Here is a 21,385-nt window from a genome sequence, read left to right on the forward strand (position 1 = left end):
TATAGGTGGTAAAACCAACCATTACTTCAAATAAAATATAGGTAGGTGGTAGAACCAACCATGAAAGAGATCATTAAATAATTTAGGTGGTAGAACCAACCATTGAAAGAGATCATTGCTTTCAAATAATTTTAGGTGGTAGAACCAACCATGAAAGAGAGACTATTATAAAAGACTTACTTGGTAGTGGATTTTCTTTTTCCTTCTTCTCTCTCTCTTCCTCTTTCTCTTTCTTCTCTTCTCTTCCTCTCTCTCTCTCTCTTCTCTTCTCTTCTCTTCTCTTCTCCTTTTCTTCTCCTCCTCCTCCTCTATTTATAGACATTTTTTGCATAGTACTTTTTGCATAGTAAAGACTATTTACTATTTTAAATTATTATTTCTGTCGGTCAATAGTATTTTTGCATAGTACTTTTGCATAGTAAAAACTATTTACTATTTTAAATTATTATTTTCGTCGGTTAACAGTATTTTGCATAGTTAATAATATTTTTTTATTATTAATTTTGTCGGTCAATAGTATTTTTGCATTTTTTTATTATTATTTTCGTCGGTGCGATGATATTTTCGTTTCCACTAGGGATGGGTCCCGCTGGTGGTAGGACCCGCTGGTCGTGGGGCCCGCTCGTGTGGGACCCGCTGATGTGGGACCCACTGGTGTTGGATCCGCTTATGTGGGGCCTGCTTGTATGGGGCCCGCTGATGTGGGACCCGCTTATGAATAGTACTCGGTGGGTCCTACTGTGAATAATACTTTTAAATAGTGTATCTCAATAGTGAACTTGCATAGTATTTCTGCATAGTAATCTCGCATAGTGACTATTGTGAATAGTAATTGTGAATAGTGACTATTGGAAATTTTTAACATATATATATATCTATTCCGTTTTTGTTGACATCTGGGGCGGTGGCTTAGTGGTAGGAAGCCGTTCAATCTTAGCTTAGACTTGGGTTCGAATCGTGTACGCCCCATTATGCCAGATGTCCTCATGCCCGATTAACTTGGGGAAAATGAGTAATGGCCGATGATTACCCACCTATGAGGCCATTTTTATATTTATATATATATATTTTTTTTACCGGTTCTTACATATTGTCTCTTGTTACTTACTTAACAAAGATATGCATATCAACATATATATATATATATAGTTAATTAATATCCATATTAATCTAACGGATCATATCCATCCGTGCAATTACATAAGATGCGGAACCCTGATCCGTTTGGATGTTATCGAGTCATTCGTGTTATGAGTGGGATCGTCGCAGGGATCCGACGGTCGATCCTGCAGAACCCTATGGTGGGCCCCAATGCAATCTTCTCAGTAGTTAAACTACACTCGCATTAAGTCAGTGGCCTCCATCGAGACGTAACCCTGAAGATAGCCGTCAGATAATGTTACCCTTAATCACATCATGTATGTGCAAGTTATTTCTTCATAACTACATCTACTGAGTTGAGTCATACGGAAGGTGGACACCATTTACCCCCTTGGCCCACTCTTGGTATACCATTTTGGTCAAGCGGTGTTCGGTCTCCAAATACATTTGTAAAATCCTTTGAAAACTTTTTAATGTTTCATAAAACTTTCCAATAAACATTTTATCAAATCCGCTTGGCCAAGCTGATTAATAGGCCTACCACTCTGACAAAATTGTAGATGTCAATCCCTAAATTTTAGGGCGAAGAATCCCTTATTGAGTATGACTATTGGTCTCGAGGGTTTGCTCTAGGATATAGCTCTATCCGAATGTGACTCTAAACTAGAATCACTATGAGATAAACTAAGACCCTAGAACGGGCCGACAGACCAATAAGATCCCTCAAGTCTAAGGACATGTGAAGGGTCCTGACTGAAAGAGCAACTTTATACTCCCTTGTCCACAAGTTGATCTTTATTTGATCCGGTTTGGTTGTGCGACCCAATCGTCGCACCCACTCTTCTTGCTTAGGGTCCACTACTCAGATGACCGAGATAAGTCACCTCACGACACGTGCATGTAGGCAAGACTGGTGCTAGTTGTATACAGAAAGAGATGTATAGTCTCCTTCCCAACTAGGAACTATTAAGGCTTGCATAGAACCGAGATGCCATATCTCCTTGCTCCCTTGGATCTGTGAATCATTTGTGAAGGCATTTCTACTATGCTACCTAAGGACGAACATGTGTCAATAAACAAGCACACCACACACATTAATTATTATAATTACCCATTCATGTCATAAAATAAATCTTTATTGATTAGAAAATGTCATTTTACTGGCCTTTCAGGGCATATACTCTAACAATATATATATATATATATATATATATATATATATATACTAGTCCCCATTTTTCATGTTCCTTCAATGCATGATAAAAAGAAAATTTATGTGTGCTCATGTGTAGGAGGAATTCCTTCAACATAAAATCCTCCAAAAATACAAAAGGCCAAGGTAGCTTCTCCACATCGAATCAGAAGATATTCAGGAGCTCTGACGTATATTGATGGGTACGAGTTCAAGTGTCGAAATCCAAAATTATAGTGAGTTTTCCAAAAACCCAATGAATGTATGGAGATTTCATACCACGAGCAAGAAAAGTAATCTACAAATAAATACGAGTTCAAGTGTCGAAATCCAACATTATAGTGAGTTTTCCACAAGCCCAATGAATGTATGGAAATTTCATACCACGAGCAAGAAAAGTAATCTACAAATAAATATATAACTCTTGGAAAATGCAAATAAAGGAAGGTTAAACTTCAAAATGGACAAGTTGGCAATAAGCAATATTCATGCATAAGCTTGAGGGTAGGGCTAGCAATTTCACCCGGAAAAGCGGGGATCCGCCCCGCTTGGGGTGGGGATTCCCCGATTTGAGTGGGGAAGGGGATTTAAAAAATTCCCCGGTGCGGAGAAGGGGATGGAGTTCGCCCTGCCCCGCATTAATGCCATTTTTTTCTTGTATTTTTTTAAGTGTTTTTTTTTTTTTGGGAAAACTACTAGAAACCCTTTGGATCAAAACATATCTACAAGATTCCCCCAAAATTTTCATAATTTCCATTAGTACAGTTTTGTCCCTGAAATAGCTTTTTATGTTTTCTTTTACCCATAATCCATTGGGCATTGTCCCTCATTATATTAGTATATTACCCTTAGAAATCCCTAAAATCTCTCCATTGAACCATCACTGTAAGGCAACATTAAATTCTTTGAAAATTTCCCTCCCCCAAATAAAGGCAACATCTCTCTGATGAGTGATGAGATTTTATATGGTGTGCGCTCCTATAGTCCATTATTTTTCAAAAAGTTATGTATGGGCTACACCATAGGATGATCCAAACCGTCCATTTGATAGGCTACAATTTAAAAGTACTTTACAGGCCACACCATAGATCATCCAAACCGTCCATTTGATGGGCCACAACGTAAATAGAGTGCGGCCCAAAAATCATTTCTATAGGATGATTGCAACCCTCTGATCTATAGAAGGTACCATAATATGCAATTCCTCTGTAGATCAGAGGGTTGGGATTATCCTATGGAAATGATTTTTGGGCCACAACCTATTTACGTTGTGGCCCATCAAATGGACAGTTTGGATTATCCTACAATGTGCCCATCAAGTGGAAGGTTTGGATCATCCTATGCCTATGGTAGTATGTGTGCCCATCAAATGGACGGTTTGGATCTTCCTATGGTGTGGCACGTACAGTACTTTTTGGCAAGTGGGATTGGGAATTAGGGATCTGCTAGGGACTACTGATCAATTAAATCAATCTGAGAGCAACCACCTTTGTCCCCAAGTTAATAAAATGAATAAGACAAAATCTTAGCCTATGTGGGTTGTGTGGCTACTCTCACATGCAACAGCCAAGCCACAACATGCCTGAAATGATTGTCCCTAGCAAATCTTTAGTTTTAAACCTAACATTTAACAAAGTAAAGTGACTGTCCCCGAAGGATGCGGGGCGGGGAAGGGGAGGGGATGGGGATTAGATATTTCCCGTGGGGAGGGGAGGGGGATTCCCCACCATCCCCGCAGTGGGGAGGGGAAGGGGAGGGGGAAAATTCCCCGCAGAGGGGAAGGAGTAGGGGACCCCAACATCCGGCCCCGACCTGCCCCGTTGCCAGCCCTACTTGAGGGGACACTATTTTATAGAAATTTAAATTATCAAGGATAGTATTGCCATTTTGTGTAAGCTTTTCTAATTAGCATTTGTATAACATTGTACAAGCATTTTGGTCCGAGCTTTTTGTTAACTTAACATTAATATTGTTAAAGTTTATTTATGTTGATTTATTGTTATTTCTTATTTATTTTTTTAATAGTCATTTTATGTTTTTCTCGCTTATGAGTGGCATAGTATGTAATTTCTTGAGACTTCAAAAAAAAGTATGTAATTTCCTCATACTATAATAGTAAAGCATAACAGAAAAGTAATGATGATGTATTGAACAGTTCTCTCAACCTCAAAACCTGTCCTTCCCCTCTCATCCTTTAATTTTCTCTCTTTCTTCTATATTTTCTTATTTTCTCAACCCCTATCCTGGATTGTTTGTGTTCTTATATTCTATATAGATATAGAAACAAAAGGGATTTCCCTTAATCTGAATGCTTGCAAAGATAAATGTCGATAGATTGAATATCAATAAGAAACTATCACGTGCTGTTTGATGAAAATCCAAAATATGATTGGAAGCAATAAAAACGATGAACTACTTGACAAACATAACGAAAATGTATCAACACAAACAATGTAATCTAGAAGAAATACCACATTAATGACTTACTTGCGAGCACCGCCAGTAAGGAAACCACTTGGCTCAAAAATATCACCTTCTAGAGTTACACTTGTTGTGAAGACGTCTCTATTAAAGGCAACCTGCACCAAATAGATCAAAGATGAAAATATAAACTATGCAAATTTTAGAATAAATAGCTACTTCCATATATATGGTTTGCTAACTTAAATTCAAAACTTATTTTTCTTTCAACAAGAGTAAAAGGTTTATCCCAAAAGTAATAATTATTTAAGGAATTCCCAAAGAAAATTGATAGTGTTGCCGGAACACAACATATAATGTTGCTGGAACTGATTACAAATTCGTGTAACAAATTGAAAGAAGTAGCCTTTGAATTGTTTCTTTTTCTTTTTCTGAACTAACAAAAGCCTTGTCTAGAAAAGATCTAAGAATAATCAGCAAATAAAAGAAGCAAGCAAAAATATGTAGTGTGATAGGTTTAATCCTATGATTCGTGGACACGTTGATTTTTTAGAATCAACCCATGCCGACACTTGTCAACACCAACACGTGTGTCGACACGTGTCGACACGTGAGTGAACACGTTTCTTAATGTCGCAGAGCTAGAGATAAAGATAGTAGATCTGAAGACGTTGGCTTTAGCTTTGTTGGATAGTGTATTTGCCTAAGGGCATAGTTGTCATTGTACTTTTCTTCCCTTTATATAAATACATAAGTGAGGGGGAGTCTTCTTCAACTCACTTTTCTCCAATTCATCTCCTCTCTTTTCCCATATTTCCCATCAACAAACTGACACTAAGAGGCCTGAAAAGTTTGGTGATGGATAGCTGCTTTGTATGTCTGCTTTCATACCAGTTGGAAGCAGAATGGATTTCATCAATACTGGCAGTGTCATCTTTATTAATGTTTTTTCACTGGTTGTTACAGTTCCCAAAAGAGCTATTAAGACCTTTGGAGAAAAGTAAAACAAAGAAGGGTGTTAATATCAAAGATGATTTGTTATCTATATTAAAGCTTTTTCCACTGACTGTTACAGTTCCCAACAGAGCTATTAAAACTTCAACTGCAGGAGAAAAAGCACAACAAAGATGGGACCTTGGGTCAGATTCATTCGACCAGTGTGGGACTAACATATATGGAAAGAGATTTTACAAAGGAATATGATATATTCACCCCCTTTTTTACTTCAGACAGCCCCTCTAGTATAAAAGATTAGACATAAATACACTAGAGGGGGGCTGCCCTAAATAAAAAAGGGGGGGTAAATTTATCACTTCCCTTTTACAAAATAGTAAACGTGGTGCTTTCCTTTTGTAATGTATGCTGAAAAACAGCAAGATGTAGACATAAATACACTAGAGGGGGGCTGTCCTAAGTTAAAAAAAGGGGGGTAAATTTATCACTTCCCTTTTACAAAGAGTAAACATGGTGCTTTCCTTTTGTAATGTATGCTGAAAAACAGCAAGATGAAAACAGATTTTGGGATAAAATAAATTAAGTATTCTAATCCCCAGCCGTGTCCCCGTTTCTAGATTTTGAGGAGTTGCCGTGTCCGACACTCTGTGTCCGTGTCGACACACGACACCCGTGTCCGTGTCCACAAATCATAGGTTTAATCACATAACAAGTTAAGGACCCTTTTACATGAACTTTGAAATTCTAAATACATTAACATATGACAAATGTATGATGTATTTTACGGCCCTAGCTTGCTTCAATTATCGATTCATTATGAAAATACAATTTGTGTTTGGTGTAAATTGGATGCATATTTATTGGTTGTGTGCTGAAAGGCCACCCTGATGTTTAACATTTACTATGTAGGATTTTCGATACATGTTTTCCTCACAGTGCAAAGTTCTCCAATCAGCCTCCAATAATTTAAATCTTATCAGTCTCAGACACAAGTAAATTATTTGAATATTAATACATGCACAGATGTTACACACTGATATATTGGATTCACTGAAATGGAAAATATATGGCTATGCAATGGGTATAAATCCACCACTTAATATGAAAGACTTCAAATAATAGATGTTTTAGAAAATAAGGTTTAGATTAGCATCTCCAAAGTAAACTACATTTTTTACAATGATAACAATTTGACGGACATAATAAATACTACATAATACATATGCAAAAAAAGTACTGGTTTTATAATATATTGGAATCATATACAATATAGTATGCATTATATAAACTATGATATATAAATGTAAAGAGCAAATAGTGGATCAAATAATAAATGATGCTTAAACCCCCTTTTCCATCCATTTGCCCATTTTCATCTGTATTTAAAAAAAATCTAGTATATTTATATGCATAAAAGAAAGTGGCTTAAATTATGGACATAGTCATGATTTTCCTTTGGACCAAGAGTAAAAGGTTTATCATCATAAGTACTAGCCATGGTTTTTTTTTTTTTTAAATAGTGGATACTAATCATGGTTATAAGAAGCTTACTACTTAGGTGGGAAGCTAGCTTTCACATAAGCTCGCTTCGGAATCTAAATTCTTTTCGCTCCCCAAAATTTACGGAAAGTTTGCTTTCTAGATGCTTCCTCTTGAGTGTACGCTTCCTATTTAGGTAATAATTTCTCTTAAAAAGAGTGTTTTCTCCTTCAGAAAATGCACAAGGAGTACACTTAACTTGAAAAACTCATCTTGAATTTCAAATAAAATTTATTAAGATCATTTTCCAAAAACTAAACATTAAACCTACATGTATAAAACATGTAAAAACTATAAATTCATCCATGAAGATCTCTTTACTACTTGTAACCCTAAACTACACTAGCCTTTCCTCCCTAACCTATTTATAACACAATCACTATCTATACACTTTGTGTTTGCTTCCTACAAGGCTAATTACATGTTTCATGTCGACTTCCGATGATGCTTCACACATCGTTCCTTCTTTACTCCGAGCCTTTCATTACCTGCATTTTCTCTTTTTTAGATCCCTCACTTTCAGCATTGTTTTCGCACTCTCTTCCCACTCCTACAACTAAGTACTCTATAAGGAACTTACAAAGAATCATAACATTGGTAGAACACAACACAAAATGTTGGTTGGAACATATTACAAATTTGTGTGAAATGCGAGTAAGCTTTGAATTGTTATTTTTTCAGAAGGAACAAAAGCTCTGTCTAGAAAAGACCTGAGAACAATCCCCAAATAAAAGAAAAAAAAATTAGGTAGCACGATAACTTTAGCACATAACAAGTTGATGACCTATTTTACATGAACTTCGACACTTTAAATACATCAACATTTGATAAATGTATGATGAATTTTACAGCCATAGCTTGTTTCAAACATTGATTCACTATGAAAATACAATTTGTGCTATATTTGGCGTAAAATGGACATATATTTATTGTGTGAGTACTGAAAGGATGTTTAACATTTAGTATGCATGATTTTTGACACATGTTGTCCTAATTGTACAATGTGCTCTGCTAAATCAAACTAAACTCTAAAACAAGTAAATTATTTGAGCAATAAGACATGCATAGATATTAGACAATGATACAAAGAGTTTAAATTGTATTCGGTGAAATGGAGAATACATGGATACGCAATGGGTATAAACTAACCATTTAATATGACAGACTTCAAATAATAAATGTATTAGAAAATTAAAGGTTAAGATAAGATTAAGACATGCATCCCCACAATATCCTACATTTTTTACTAAGATAATGCACATTATAAGGGAGATGATTTTTTCGCACACCCTGTAGGATAATGCGCCCCTTTTAACGTGAATTGTGGGCAGACTTCTACGCTTTTCTTTGCCAAATCTCATTAAAAGGGGGGCGCATTATCCTTCAAGGGGTGCGAAAAAATCAATGCCCCATTATAAATATAACAAAATGAACATACAATTTTATGTAGTACATTTTTTACAAAGATAATGCACATTATAAATTTTACAAAATGAATATCAAAAAAAATTATTAGATATACTGTACAAATGGATAAAATACCATAAAATGAATATAAAAAAATTTAATTAGATATATAGTATATTAGTATATTGGGATAATATATCATAAAGTATGCATTGTATAAACTCTGATATAAAAATGTATAGCAAAAATAATGGATAATATCAATATGGCAATAAATGATACTTAATCCCCTTTTCTATCCATTCGACCACTTTCATCCATATTTTAAAAACAAAAGTAATGTATTTATAAACATAAAGGAAAGGTGGCATAAATTAAGGATATGGCCATGACTCTTCTTTGGACCAAGACTAAAAGGTTTATCACCATATTTACTAACGATGCTTAGTATAAGCATCCTAGTTGAGTGGGAAGCTCGCTTCCACGGAAGCATGCTTTGGAAGCTAAATTCTTCTCCCTTCCCAAATTGAGGGAAAGCTTGATTCCTAGACTCTTCCTCTTAATTAAGCGTAGGCTTCCTACTTAGGTGATTATTATTCCTAAAAGCAAGGTTTCCCCTTCTAATAATACCAAAGGAATGTATTTCGATTTTAAAAAACTCATCTTTTCAAATAAACCATATGTGGATATTTTTCCAAAAAATAATCATTAAACCTACAAGTATAAAACTTGTAAAACTATAAATCCATTAAACTTGTAATCTTAACCATCCATGAAGTCCTCTTTACCACTTGTAACCCTAACCTACGTCTGCCCTTCCTCCTGACCAATTTATAACCCAATCTCTTTCAATACAATTCATGTTTGCTTCCTATGAGGTGTAATACTTGCTTCATGTCAACTTGCAGTTTCTCATTTTCAGACCACTCCATGATTTTGCTCCTATGTCACTTCTCACACTCTCGAAACTAAGTGCTTTCAGGAACTTCCAAAGAAAAATCATAATGTTGTCGAAACTCGAAACACAACACAAAGCTTTTCTAACAAATTACAACTTTGTGTGAAAAAATGCAAAAGTAGCATTTCAATTGTCACTTTTCTTTTCAAAAGGAACAAGAACCTTTTTTATAAAAAAAATGCCTAAGAACAATCTTCAAATAAAAGAAAACAAGCAAAAATAAGAAGTAATCTCATCCGATAACAACTTAAAGACCTATTTTACAAGAACTTTGACAATTTCAATACATGAACATATTTTAAATGGATGATGTATTTTACAGACTTAGCTAGTTCAATTTTCTATTCATGATGAAAATACAATTTGTGCTATATTTGATGTAAAATGGACATATATTTATTGTCTGTGTGCTGAAACGTCACACTGACATTTAGCATTTATGACAAAGGATTTGCAATATATGTTTTCCTAATTGTGCAATTTGGTACGATAATTTATATGAAATTAGGCTCCAAAACAAGCATCCCAAAAATGTGCTGCATTTTTTATAATCATAAGAATTTCATTTATATAATATATATAATACAAAATGCATATACGAAAATGTATTGGATTTATATTATATTGGAATCATAAAGTATGTGTTGTATAAAGTATACACTGATATATAAGTGTATAGAGAAAATATTGGATAATATCACAATAAATGATATTGAAACCTACTTTTCTATCTACTTGACCGCTTTCATGCATTTTATTTTTTTCCGAAACATCCAAAAAACCCTTTGGGGGTTTTCAAAACTCGCCATAAAAGCAGCTTCGGAAGTCCCAACTTATGGGTTGTATCTAAACAAAGAACAACAGAAGGAGAACCTCAAGTTGGGAAATCTACTACTGGTCATGGAAAACTGCATTTTCAAGGAGGTCGATCTCCATGGCCAAAGACCCAACTTGAAAATATGGAGATGCAACCAGATAAGAAAGCGGGCAATTCAAAGCCATGGACTGATGAGATAAGAGCCACGACAGGGAGATCAATTTTTTCATCTTCTTTTACTATTGTCCATGGAATCAAACCTTGATTTCTGCCTGTGAAACTACCAGTTACTCCAAAAGCTTAAGGTGTTAGAGATGGTGTTATTTAATCTTTTATACTTTAACACTCCCCCTAACGTGTGGCCCCTCTTTTTCGGTTTGGCCTACACTTGGCGCATGTGGCCCCTCTTTTGGGCTTGGCCATTGCATGTGATTGTTGCTATTGAGAAGGCTTGAACTCAGGACCTTTGGCTTTGATACCATTTGTTGGGAATTTAATGGGGTAGAACTCACCCCTAAAAGCTAGCCGTTAGAGGGAGGGGGCCCATTCCCTTATAACCCATCCCCATCCACTTCACTTATCTGATGTGGGATATTTGCTTTTGCGTGGAACCCCAACAATCTCCCCCTCCACGTGGAAGCAACGTGGGCAATCTCGCCCTTCTACGCGGCGGCAACGTGGGAACCACAAGATACTACACCGGGTTTTCCGAGATCTTCTCCGAGGGACATTTCTGCCCTCGGAGGCAAACCGGGGTTACCACGCCTTGACCTTTGATACCATGGGAAACTACCAGTTACTCCAAAAGCTTAAACTGTTAGAGATGGTGTTATTTAATCTTTTATACTTTAAACACTCCCAGACTCTAGTCCCCACGGTAGTGGAAGTACTTCATGGAAGTCTATGGAACTCCATGGAAATCTTGGAAAAATCATGGAAGTTTATGAACAAACATGGAAACAATGGAAATTTAATACGGAACTTCAGGAAATGCTAGAATAAGCACAAATACACACCTAGAAATCATCATATAAGCAAGACAACCACCCACGATGGCTTAACAAGATCAAATACTTAGTGACATCTGTTGTCGCGCATTTCTGGAATAGTAAGGTTCGTTCTAAACATAGATATTCCACATGTTTTGAAAGCTGATGATCTTGTCATTTCTTTTAACTTTCAACTTACTCATCTTATTAATGGAATTGACATTGATATTTTTTGGATATATAGGATTTTGTATGTGGGTATATAGTAAGGAATTAAACATCGAATTTCGTTCCCATAGAAGTTGACACAGGTCGGCTGAAACCCATATATGTCAGTGGAATTTTAAGACCATGTTCACCAAAAAAAATCTGTAACGACCCGATTTCCGACGAGTCGCTACGAGCAAAAGAAAGCAAAAATCATGTAACTATTTTTTTTTTTTTTTTATACAAGCATCAACCACGATAGAATCTTATTACAACTGAAAGATGTCTTATCATAACAAAGTATTGATAGACATGGTAAATGACGCAAGGCGTCAAAATGTAAAAACTCAGGAACAAACTCTCTGATCACACAGTCCCTTATCCCATGGTTCCTTCATTTGCAAATGCTCCGCTATCTAATGCCTCAACCCCTGTGGTGGAGGAATCAACGTCAGAGCAGGGTCATCCAGAGACCGAGCAAAGTAAAAGAGACAATAATAACAGTGCATACAATATAATCCACATCCTCAATAATGTCTAGAAACAATATAATAAAGATTACAATGCCCATGGCAATATAAATAAAAGGAATGACAATAATTTCAATGTATGCTATGCATGCAATAATTATGAGACAGCACATTCCCCAGGTACATCCGGCTTTTCCCCCATTTATTTTTCTGTCAGTTCTTTTCTGACTTTTTCATTTTATTTTATTTTTTTTCTGCCGGTGTCCTTGCCGCACGGCTACCCACTACCCCTGTCTGAAGGTAGTGACGTTATGGACTTGGATTACGGTCTCGCATTTGCCGAGCCGGGGATACTATCCCTCGGGGATACTTTCCCTTTTTGGTTGGTTTGCCAACGAAAGGCAGTACACGCTTCTCGCGTTGGCCTTTGGACCTTAGGTCCCAGGATGATTCCACCACACCCTTAAGTTCCCCTTCACTTTCCCCATGTATGCAACATGTATGCAATTACTTACCTTTGCCTTTCTTCCTGCATTCATTTCAATTCATTTGATTCCAGGCAAGCGAGTATAAATTCACTAAGCAGGTATTTATCAGGCAATTTATAAGCAGAGCTACATTGCATAGACAATTATATTGAATACCATTACAAGACAAGGTCTAGCTGTCACCTGCCTTTTTAATTTCTGAGTGAAGATAGTAACCGAAAAGTCCCAACAAGAATAGGAATGATTAACCTGTAAATAATTCTAAGTTTTATCAAATTCATGTCCTTTCTGTCCAGTATGCACTATTTATGTGGGCCCCGCATATTACTATGCATGTGGGCCTCGCATGTTACTATTCATGTGGGCCCCGCATGTTACTCCTTCATGTGGGCCCGCATATTACTTCATGTGGGCCCCGCATGTTACTATTCATGTGGGCCACCATTCTTTGGCTACTATGCTCAGCAGTTCGCTTTTTTTCGCCTTTCTTTCCTTACAGTTTACTTTACGGTTACTATGCGAGCATTTCACCGTTCAAATATGATGATAAAGTTTGCATAATCGATAGCGAGTTATCGCCTCATATGCAAGCTTTATCCATAGGTGGTAGAACCAACCATATCACCGATATTTCACTGTTTAAATAAATAACTATTGACCTTCGCCTTTCTTTCTTTACAGTTTACTTTACGGTTACTATGCGAGCATTTCACCGTTCAAATATGATGATAAAGTTTGCATAATCGATAGCGAGTTATCGCCTCATATGCACGCTTTATCCATAGGTGGTAGAACCAACCATATCACCGATATTTCACTGTGTAAATAAATAACTATTGACAGACTTACCTTCTCCTCTCTCAGATTTCCTTTTCCTTCTCCTCTCTCAGATTTCCTTTTCCTTCTTCTCTCTGATTTCCTTTTCCTTCTTCTCTCTCAGATTTCCTTTTTCTTTTTCTTCTTCTTCTCTTCCTCTCTCTTTCTCTTTTTTTTTTTTTCCTCGTCTGCGAGCCTCTATTTATAGCCTTAACCTGAATTATTATATTATTATTTTATTTATTATTTTATTTGCATGAATAGTAACTTGAATTATTATATTATTAGTTTATTTGCTTGAATAGTAACTTGAATTATTGTGTGGGACTTACTTGTTGTGGGACCTACTGTTGGTAGGACCCGCTGATGTGGGACCCGCTTGTGTGGGACCTACTTGTGTGGGGCCCGCTGATGTGGGGCCCGCTGATGTGGGACCTGCGGGTGTGGGGCCCGCTGATGTGGGACCTACTGATGGTGGGACCCGTTTGTAAATAGTACTCGGTGGGTCCTACTGTGAATAATACTTTTAAATAGTGTATCTCAATAGTGAACTTGCATAGTGTTTCTGCATAGTAATCTCGCATAGTGACTATTGTGAATAGTGACTATTGGAAATTTTTAACATATATATATATCTATTCCGTTTTTGTTGACATCTGGGGCGGTGGCTTAGTGGTAGGAAGCCGTTCAATCTTAGCTTAGACTTGGGTTCGAATCGTGTACGCCCCATTATGCCAGATGTCCTCATGCCCGATTAACTTGGGGAAAATGAGTAATGACCGATGATTACCCACCTATGAGGCCATTTTTATATTTATATATATATATATATATATCTATTTTACCGGTTCTTACAAAATCCAACCAATGAGTCCCATCAATGTGCCTATTTTACTCAAAGAGATGGTACCACCCAAATTTGGAATTGCCTGGTTATTCCATTAAAAAATCAAACTTCTTGGCCCTGTTCCATCACCGAGGCAAGTCCATGTGGTTTCTTTGGCCTAGTTACATCATAAACTCGTAATCTAGTCTGAATACACCTCATTAGAGCACCAAGCTATTTTTTACCTATTGATTTGTCTTCATTGTTCTCTCATTTCATAAGACCAAAGAGTCAGAATGGCCTTTTGGCCATTCAAGAAAAACATTTTAATACAAGTAAAAGATAGATGAAATAGGGTGGAATGGCCAATAGAAGGTTGCAACTTGCAAACATCAACTCATAATATATGCACATGTCACATAGTGTACACGCGCGAGAGCGCAAGACGTCAAAGATCTCTGACATCTATCCAATGTACCATCAAGTGTTAGAATATCTAATTAGATATATGCTTTTTTTTAAAGATAAAAAGTTCCTCAATAAATACATATAATGCCTAATTTTGTGTTAATCTATGATTTGTGGACACGGACACGAGTGTCAGACACGGCAAAACCCCAAACTTTAGAAACGGGGACACAGCTAAAATAGAAAGTATATGTAATCCTGATTTGTGGATATGGATTCATCTGTCCAGTTTCGACATGGATACGCGTTGTCCAAATGAGGTAAACACAATATTCAATAAAAAAACAGAATGCCACACTTGACACCATACAAAAACATGTCCACACACCCACATTAAGTCTAACACTTCAGCAATACAAGTAAAAGTGTCCAAAGGAGTGCCGACACGTGTGGACACACGTGTCGTGTCGGACATGGCAGGACACGTGAGTCAGCAATAAATTCGAAGTGTCGGCCAAATCATAGGTGTTAATACATATAAATGAGTGGCGTAGAACTAGCTTTGTAGGGTCAAGTAATTTATAAATCACATGCCACTATTAAGCAAGTCAATAGAAACACGAAGCATCATAAAAGACACACCTTCAAAATATGTTGAAAGGACATGGTTACCTAGCACATACTTATTAGATGAAGAATTGTAGTATCTCCTACACATCATTTCTAGAACTAGCCAATCGATAGCAACATAAAAGACGCCTCCAAAATACGTTGAAAGGAATGGGTTACCACTTACCACGCCCAAACTCATTAGATGGAGAATTGTAGCATCTCCTACAAATCGTTTCTAGAGCTGGGCAAATGAAACTCAACCTATCTATATGAGGAGTAAAGATAAATGGGCATCCGAGATAAGCATACCTCCTTTGCGGCATCAAGAGTTTTACAAACAAATGTTGACCCAAAGACATAAGCCATTGCAAGCTGCAATATACATCAACTCATATTTAGAAAGAAGTAGCATCACGTTCAAGCATAGGTCATCCACATGTCAATCAAGTCATACACCAATTATGATCATATATGAATAAAAGATTGAAAACTGTTCATCATCATTCCAATAAGTATATGCATGTGAATGTATGTTTATATCTATGTATATATAATTCTTTCACCGTACAGACACACCAACATTAAGGACACTAACTTTGATTTCCGTTAGATGAACTTAATCTTAAGATTAAGGTCTCTCTCTCTCTCTCTCTCTCTCTCTCTCTCTCTCTCTCTCTCTCTCTCTCTCTCTCTCTCACACACACACACACACACACACACACATTTTTTCCATGTGCATGCATCATTGCCTTCCTTTTTACTAGTATAACTCTAAATCAAGGGAATTTGGTAGATATAGCTAAGAACATTTTTAATATCGTAATGGCCTCAGCCATCAAACCCTTCTATATTTTAATATATAATATTGCATGAGTCATATTCAATATCCAGGGATTCTAACCTTACCATCAACTATTGCAGCTTACGAATCAACTATGAGCCTTTTTTTTGGTAGAGGCTCACTGATAAAATGTACCCCATAATTATAAATCATTCTCTGTACAACTTACCTTAGCAAGATATTATTGACAAAGGTTTTCTATAGTCACTATCAGAAAAGCCTTTTCTCTAGAATTTATTAGAAATTTACTAGCAATATTAAACTAAGGAGAAGTCTTTATAATTATATGTATAAAAATTTATTAAAAAAAAGGAGATTATAATTGATAAAGGGAAATGATAATTACAATTTGCAAGTAACACACTGGTATTTTGTGGTGCCTCGATGTAACGAGCTTGAAGTCTCAAAGCTATCCTATGAGGGAGTTAGTGATGTGAGTGAAGGTGGGTGACACCGTGACAGTTTGGTAGGAAACCTTTCAGCTATTCTAGGTTGTGGCAAATCAGAGTTACCTAACTTCTATCTTGGTTTCCCATTATGGGTTGGCAAGCCAGGTAAGGCTCTTTGGAGCTCAGTGAAGGAAATATTTGAACAAAAGTTGTTAACTTGGAAAGGACAATGGCGTCTCTTTGTGTGTGTGTGTGTGTGTGTGTGTGTGTGTGTGTGTGAGAGAGAGAGAGAGAGAGAGAGAGAGAGAGAGATGTAGCATGGGAATCGGTTTGCAAACCCAACCGGGAAGGAGGTTGATGTAGTTCGTCCTCTCAAACGACTTGAAATAACAAATGCAAGGGGGGAGAGGTTTCAGTCCCATGAAAATGGACCTCACATGGTATGTCAATAGGTGATGTTTTATTTCAAAAGCTGTATTTAAATACAAGTCAAGCCACTAAGGCTAGAATGGGGCCTGACATTGTTTACAAGTCACTTAAGTTAAAAAGTGAGGTCTACTTGTAGTTGGTTGCAAAGTTTTAAAAGGGGAGGAAGTCACAAATTTGAGGGACTAAAAAACGTCTATTTTCTAGGAGCTTTTGGACATGTCCAAAAGAGGAACAGAAGTCGTAGGATTTGGAGAGAAAGATAAGTCCTTTTCTTATGTTTAGGGTTTAGTCAAAGTGTCATATATATCAATGTAACACCTCTTTTGGGTGGACGAATTGCTTTTGGGAGAAAAATAATAGGACTGGTTATGTAGCTTCTATTTTCTGCTTATTTCTTTCTCGTGTGCAGAAATTTCAGACTTGAAAATTGAAGATTTGAGGTTCAATCGATAGAGCTCCGCGTGTCCCGGTTCTTCAAGAGAGACATACAGGTGTAACTATCCATGTCTAGGGCTTTCAATGTCATTATTGTGACTGATTTTGGTTACATCAAGGATAGTAAAATCCAGAAAAAATTATTTCTACAATTTTTTTATTAAAACTGGTTTAATCTTCAAGAAGAATATTTAATCATACAGAGGGCTGAAACTGTGTTATCTTGGTATTTGTTTGGATCCAAAATTCAGCACACATATATTGTTGATTGAAAACTGGGAGAAGATTGTTCAGGACTGATAAATTTCAGATCTTGTGATCAAATTGGAGAGCACTCACATCTAAAATTTTGGTATCAGAGCATAGGAATTGCTAATGATAGATTTATTCTACATTAGAGGTCTAAGGGTAAGGAGATGAACTGAGTTCTTCGAAGGAAATGGCTTTGGAGGCCTGGGGAGGAGGAATTGAGCTTATGGAGAGCAGTCATCTCAAGGAAATATGGCATCGAAAGAAATGACTGCAATTCACGAAGGCTAGGGATAGGTCAAGGGTCTGCAATTTGCAGTCATGCTGATTGCATAACAGATACTTTCCTTAAATGGGAGAGCAGTCATCTGAAGGAAATATGGCATCGAAAGAAATAACTGCAGTTCACGAAGGCTAGGGATAGGTCAAGGGTCTGCAATTTGCAGTCATGTCGATTGCATAACAGATACTTTCCTTAAATGGGTCAGATATTGGGTAATGGAGAACAATAAGGAGTGACAGGGAGCCTAAACCCTACCAGGGAAGAGGAAGAAAGGGCCAATTATGACTTCTAAAAATACTTTCCTTAAATGGTTCAGATAATGAGTAGGGGATAACAAAAGGGTTAGTGATAAGGAGCTTAGAACCTACCAGAGAAGAGGATAAAAGGGTCAATTATGACTTCAAAATTTCCAATGGCAATTCTGTAAATTCACAGAATTGCCATATCAACAAACCAGACGGATATTTTGGGCTGAATGACAAATGGGACGTCTAAACAAGGCTAGGCGACTTTAATTGGGGAGGAGGAGAGCATCCTATGTATGCAATTTTAGAAAGTAATTACATTTTAGAAGTTTTGTTTTTTTCTAGAAATGTTTATATTAGAAGGAATGATGTTTCGAAGTTAAGTTGGTTGCTTTAGAAGGGTTTCTCTTTTACAAAGTTTTATGATTTAGAAAGTCTAGTTGTTAAGGGTGTTTCCATTTTAATAGAGTTTCTATGATTGTAGTAGGAAGAAAAATAGCAACTACTAGGTATTTCATGTCTTTAATTAGAAGGGGACAACCAAGGGACAAAGGGATCTTTATATATATAAAACAAATTATTTATTTCCCTTTGTTATCTCATATCAGTGAGTTTTGAAGGATAAATGGTGTAGCAGCACACCTCTCAAGTCTGTTTTTCTATTGATATTCAGACTTACTACTGATAAAGAGGCTTTGTTAAGTTCTCAGCTAAAACAATCAGATGAAGAGGTAAGTTGAAAAGTTGGTCTCCGACTTTTAGAAGAGACTTCCTGGACTGGGAAATAAATTCAGTTGCTTCCTTGATGGTATGTTGAGCAACTTTTTTGTGAGACAGCACAGCAAATATCATATGATAAGGAATCAAACACCAAATGAAGAGTTTTACCTTTAAATATATGTATTTAGCTCTTACGGGAATGCAAGCAGAAGGTTCTAAGATGGTGAATCTGCGGTCCATTCAGGCCCCACCAAGAGATTGCATTTTGTTGGACAGCAGGGCAAGATAAAATTCTCACCATCGATCACCTAGTCAACAGAAATTAGAGGTTACAGAATATATGCAGCGTGTGCTATAATGCTGAAGAAACAATAAACCACCTCCTCATCCATTGCCCATTTGCGGCAGAGTTTTCGGCCCACATGTGTTTCATGTTTGGATGCCATTGGATGAGACTGAAATCAATCGATTCCTTCGTTCCAGCTTGGAAAGTTCAGACATGGTCAATGAGGGGAAGGTGGTTGTGGAGTCTCTGTCTTGCACCTTGTTTACAAACCATTTGGAAGGAAAGGAATGAAAGGATTTTCAGAAGAACACCTAGTGTAGAGGAGCCCAAGAGAGAGCGATAGGCAGATCAGTGGAATGGGAAAGTAGAAATATTGCAGCAAATCTATTGCTCCCAAGTTCAAGGTAATCCCTAAGTGGAGGCCTCCTCCAATGTGGATCATCAAGATGAATTTTGACAGATAAATTTGGGGAAACCTGAAGAGAAGCCGGCATTGGAGGTATCATTATTAGACACTAAAAATGGGGAGGTGAGACTCACCTTTGCTGGCCTGGTGGGAGAAAGAAATTCTACAGAGGCGGAAGCTATCGGTCTTGGGCAAGGACTGTGACCCCTTATCCCTTTCCTAAGTGAAAAACTTACATAGAAGGTGATTCATTGAACGTTATTAGGTTGAGCAAAGTAGGGATGGGCTTCTCTTGGAAGTTTGTGTTTGAGGAGTTATTAGACAAGTTAAAAGTGTTCACTTCTTCTACGTTCAAAGAGAAGTCAATACAGAAGTGGCAGGTTGGCAAATAAAGGGTGACCTCTAGGGATCATTTGACAGAATTTTAAATGTTGCTGCTGGCTTCAACAGGTTTATGTCCTGCTGGTTTTTGTAAATGTGTAGTCGCTTGATGTCATTGTGTTTTGGACTGATCTTCGGGCCCTTCTGTTTTTTCTGATTTTCTGCATATTTTTTTATGAATCAATATTATGTGATGCTATTCAAAAAAAAAGGAAATGATATTTGTGCTCCCTTGTGTTGATAATGGCACTTCTCACTTTATTAAACACTTTTTGACTGGCAGATGATAGTTTTTTGGGAATATTAAAAGCCTTCAGCATCTCATTAGAGAAGTGTAAATGGTCTATAAATAGAGGGTAGAGAGCCATTATTAGAAAACGGGAGTGTGGTCAATTCCCTTAATTCAACTCAACTCAACTCAACAAAGCCTTTGTCCCAAACTAGTTGGGGTTGGCTCAATGAATCCTTCAAAAAAAAATCATGAAGAAGGAATCTACCCGGCTCCAATCTTGGCTCTGGTTGGGTTCTTCTACGTGGATCATTTTCTTCCATTCTATCCTATCCAAGGTCATGTTTTTTGTTATGTTTCTAGCTATCAAGTCCTTCTTCACTGTTTCTACCCAAGTTGTTTTCGGCCTACCCCTCCCTCTTTTCACTCCGTCAATTTGGCACGAGTCGCCTCTTCTCACCGGAGCATCCAAAGGCCTATGTTGGATATGTCCAAACCATCTTAAGCAGTGCTCTCTCATCTTCTCCTCAATTGATGCCACCCCCACCTTTTTACGTAAGTCTTCATTTTTAATTCTATCTAATCTTGTGTGGCCGCACATCCATCTAAGCATTCGCATCTCCGCTACAGTCATCTTATGCACATGCTGCTTCTTGGTGGCCCAACATTCTAAGCTGTCAGCATGGCTGGCCTCACAACTGTCTTATAAAACTTTCCCTTCAACTTGGTAGGGATTTTACGGTCGCACAGAACTCCTGAAGCAAGCTTCCACTTCAACCAACCTGCTCTTATTCTATGGTTAACATCATCTTCAATCTCTCCTTCCTTACGTAGAATTGAACCAAGATAGAGAAAGATATCCCTCTTAGGTACCTCCTGTCCAGTCATATATACTACATCCCCGTCCCGCCTCCTTACATTACTAAAGTTGCACTCCTCAGTCTAAAACCTTTGGATTCCAAAGTAGTTCTCCATAACGCTAACAAAGCATTTACTCCTACTTTGGTTTCGTCGATTAATACTAGTCATCTGCAAATAACATACACTGCGGCACCTCATCCTGGATACCCTCCGTAAGCTCATCCATAACTAGCGTAAAAAGATAAGGGCTTAGAGCTGATCCTTGGCGCAGTCCTATTGTAATTGAAAACTCACTAGACATGCCATTCGTGGTTCTAACACTAGTTACTGCTCCATCGTACATATCCTTAATCACAACAACATATTTAGTAGGCACTTTTTTCCTTTCAAGGACCCACCACATAACACTCCTGGGAACCCTATCAC

The 21,385-nt window shown here is 37.2% G+C and overlaps 1 protein-coding gene across 4 annotated transcripts in view; it reads right to left on the reverse strand.

The window, feature by feature from the left end:
- The window catches only part of LOC143857729 (structural maintenance of chromosomes protein 2-1-like), a 66,666-nt gene that overhangs the window by 36,875 nt on the left and 8,406 nt on the right, over positions 1-21,385 (reverse strand). For 3 of the 4 annotated variants that reach the window (XR_013238742.1, XR_013238741.1, XM_077368187.1), the window contains exons 8-9: positions 15,515-15,577; positions 4,781-4,872 (exon numbers count right to left, since the gene is read on the reverse strand). Coding sequence is in view for 2 of the 4 variants with exons in the window: in XM_077368187.1 (XP_077224302.1) it covers positions 4,781-4,872; positions 15,515-15,577 (155 nt within the window). In the remaining 2 variants the exon portion in view is untranslated. The remainder of the gene's footprint in view (positions 1-4,780; positions 4,873-15,514; positions 15,578-21,385) is intronic. The other variant, XM_077368188.1, reaches the window with a different exon arrangement.

Source organism: Tasmannia lanceolata, unplaced genomic scaffold (assembly GCF_043159265.1).
Source record: "Tasmannia lanceolata isolate RefF3 unplaced genomic scaffold, GAP_Taslan_0.1 ptg000025l, whole genome shotgun sequence".
Lineage (NCBI taxonomy): Eukaryota > Viridiplantae > Streptophyta > Magnoliopsida > Canellales > Winteraceae > Tasmannia > Tasmannia lanceolata.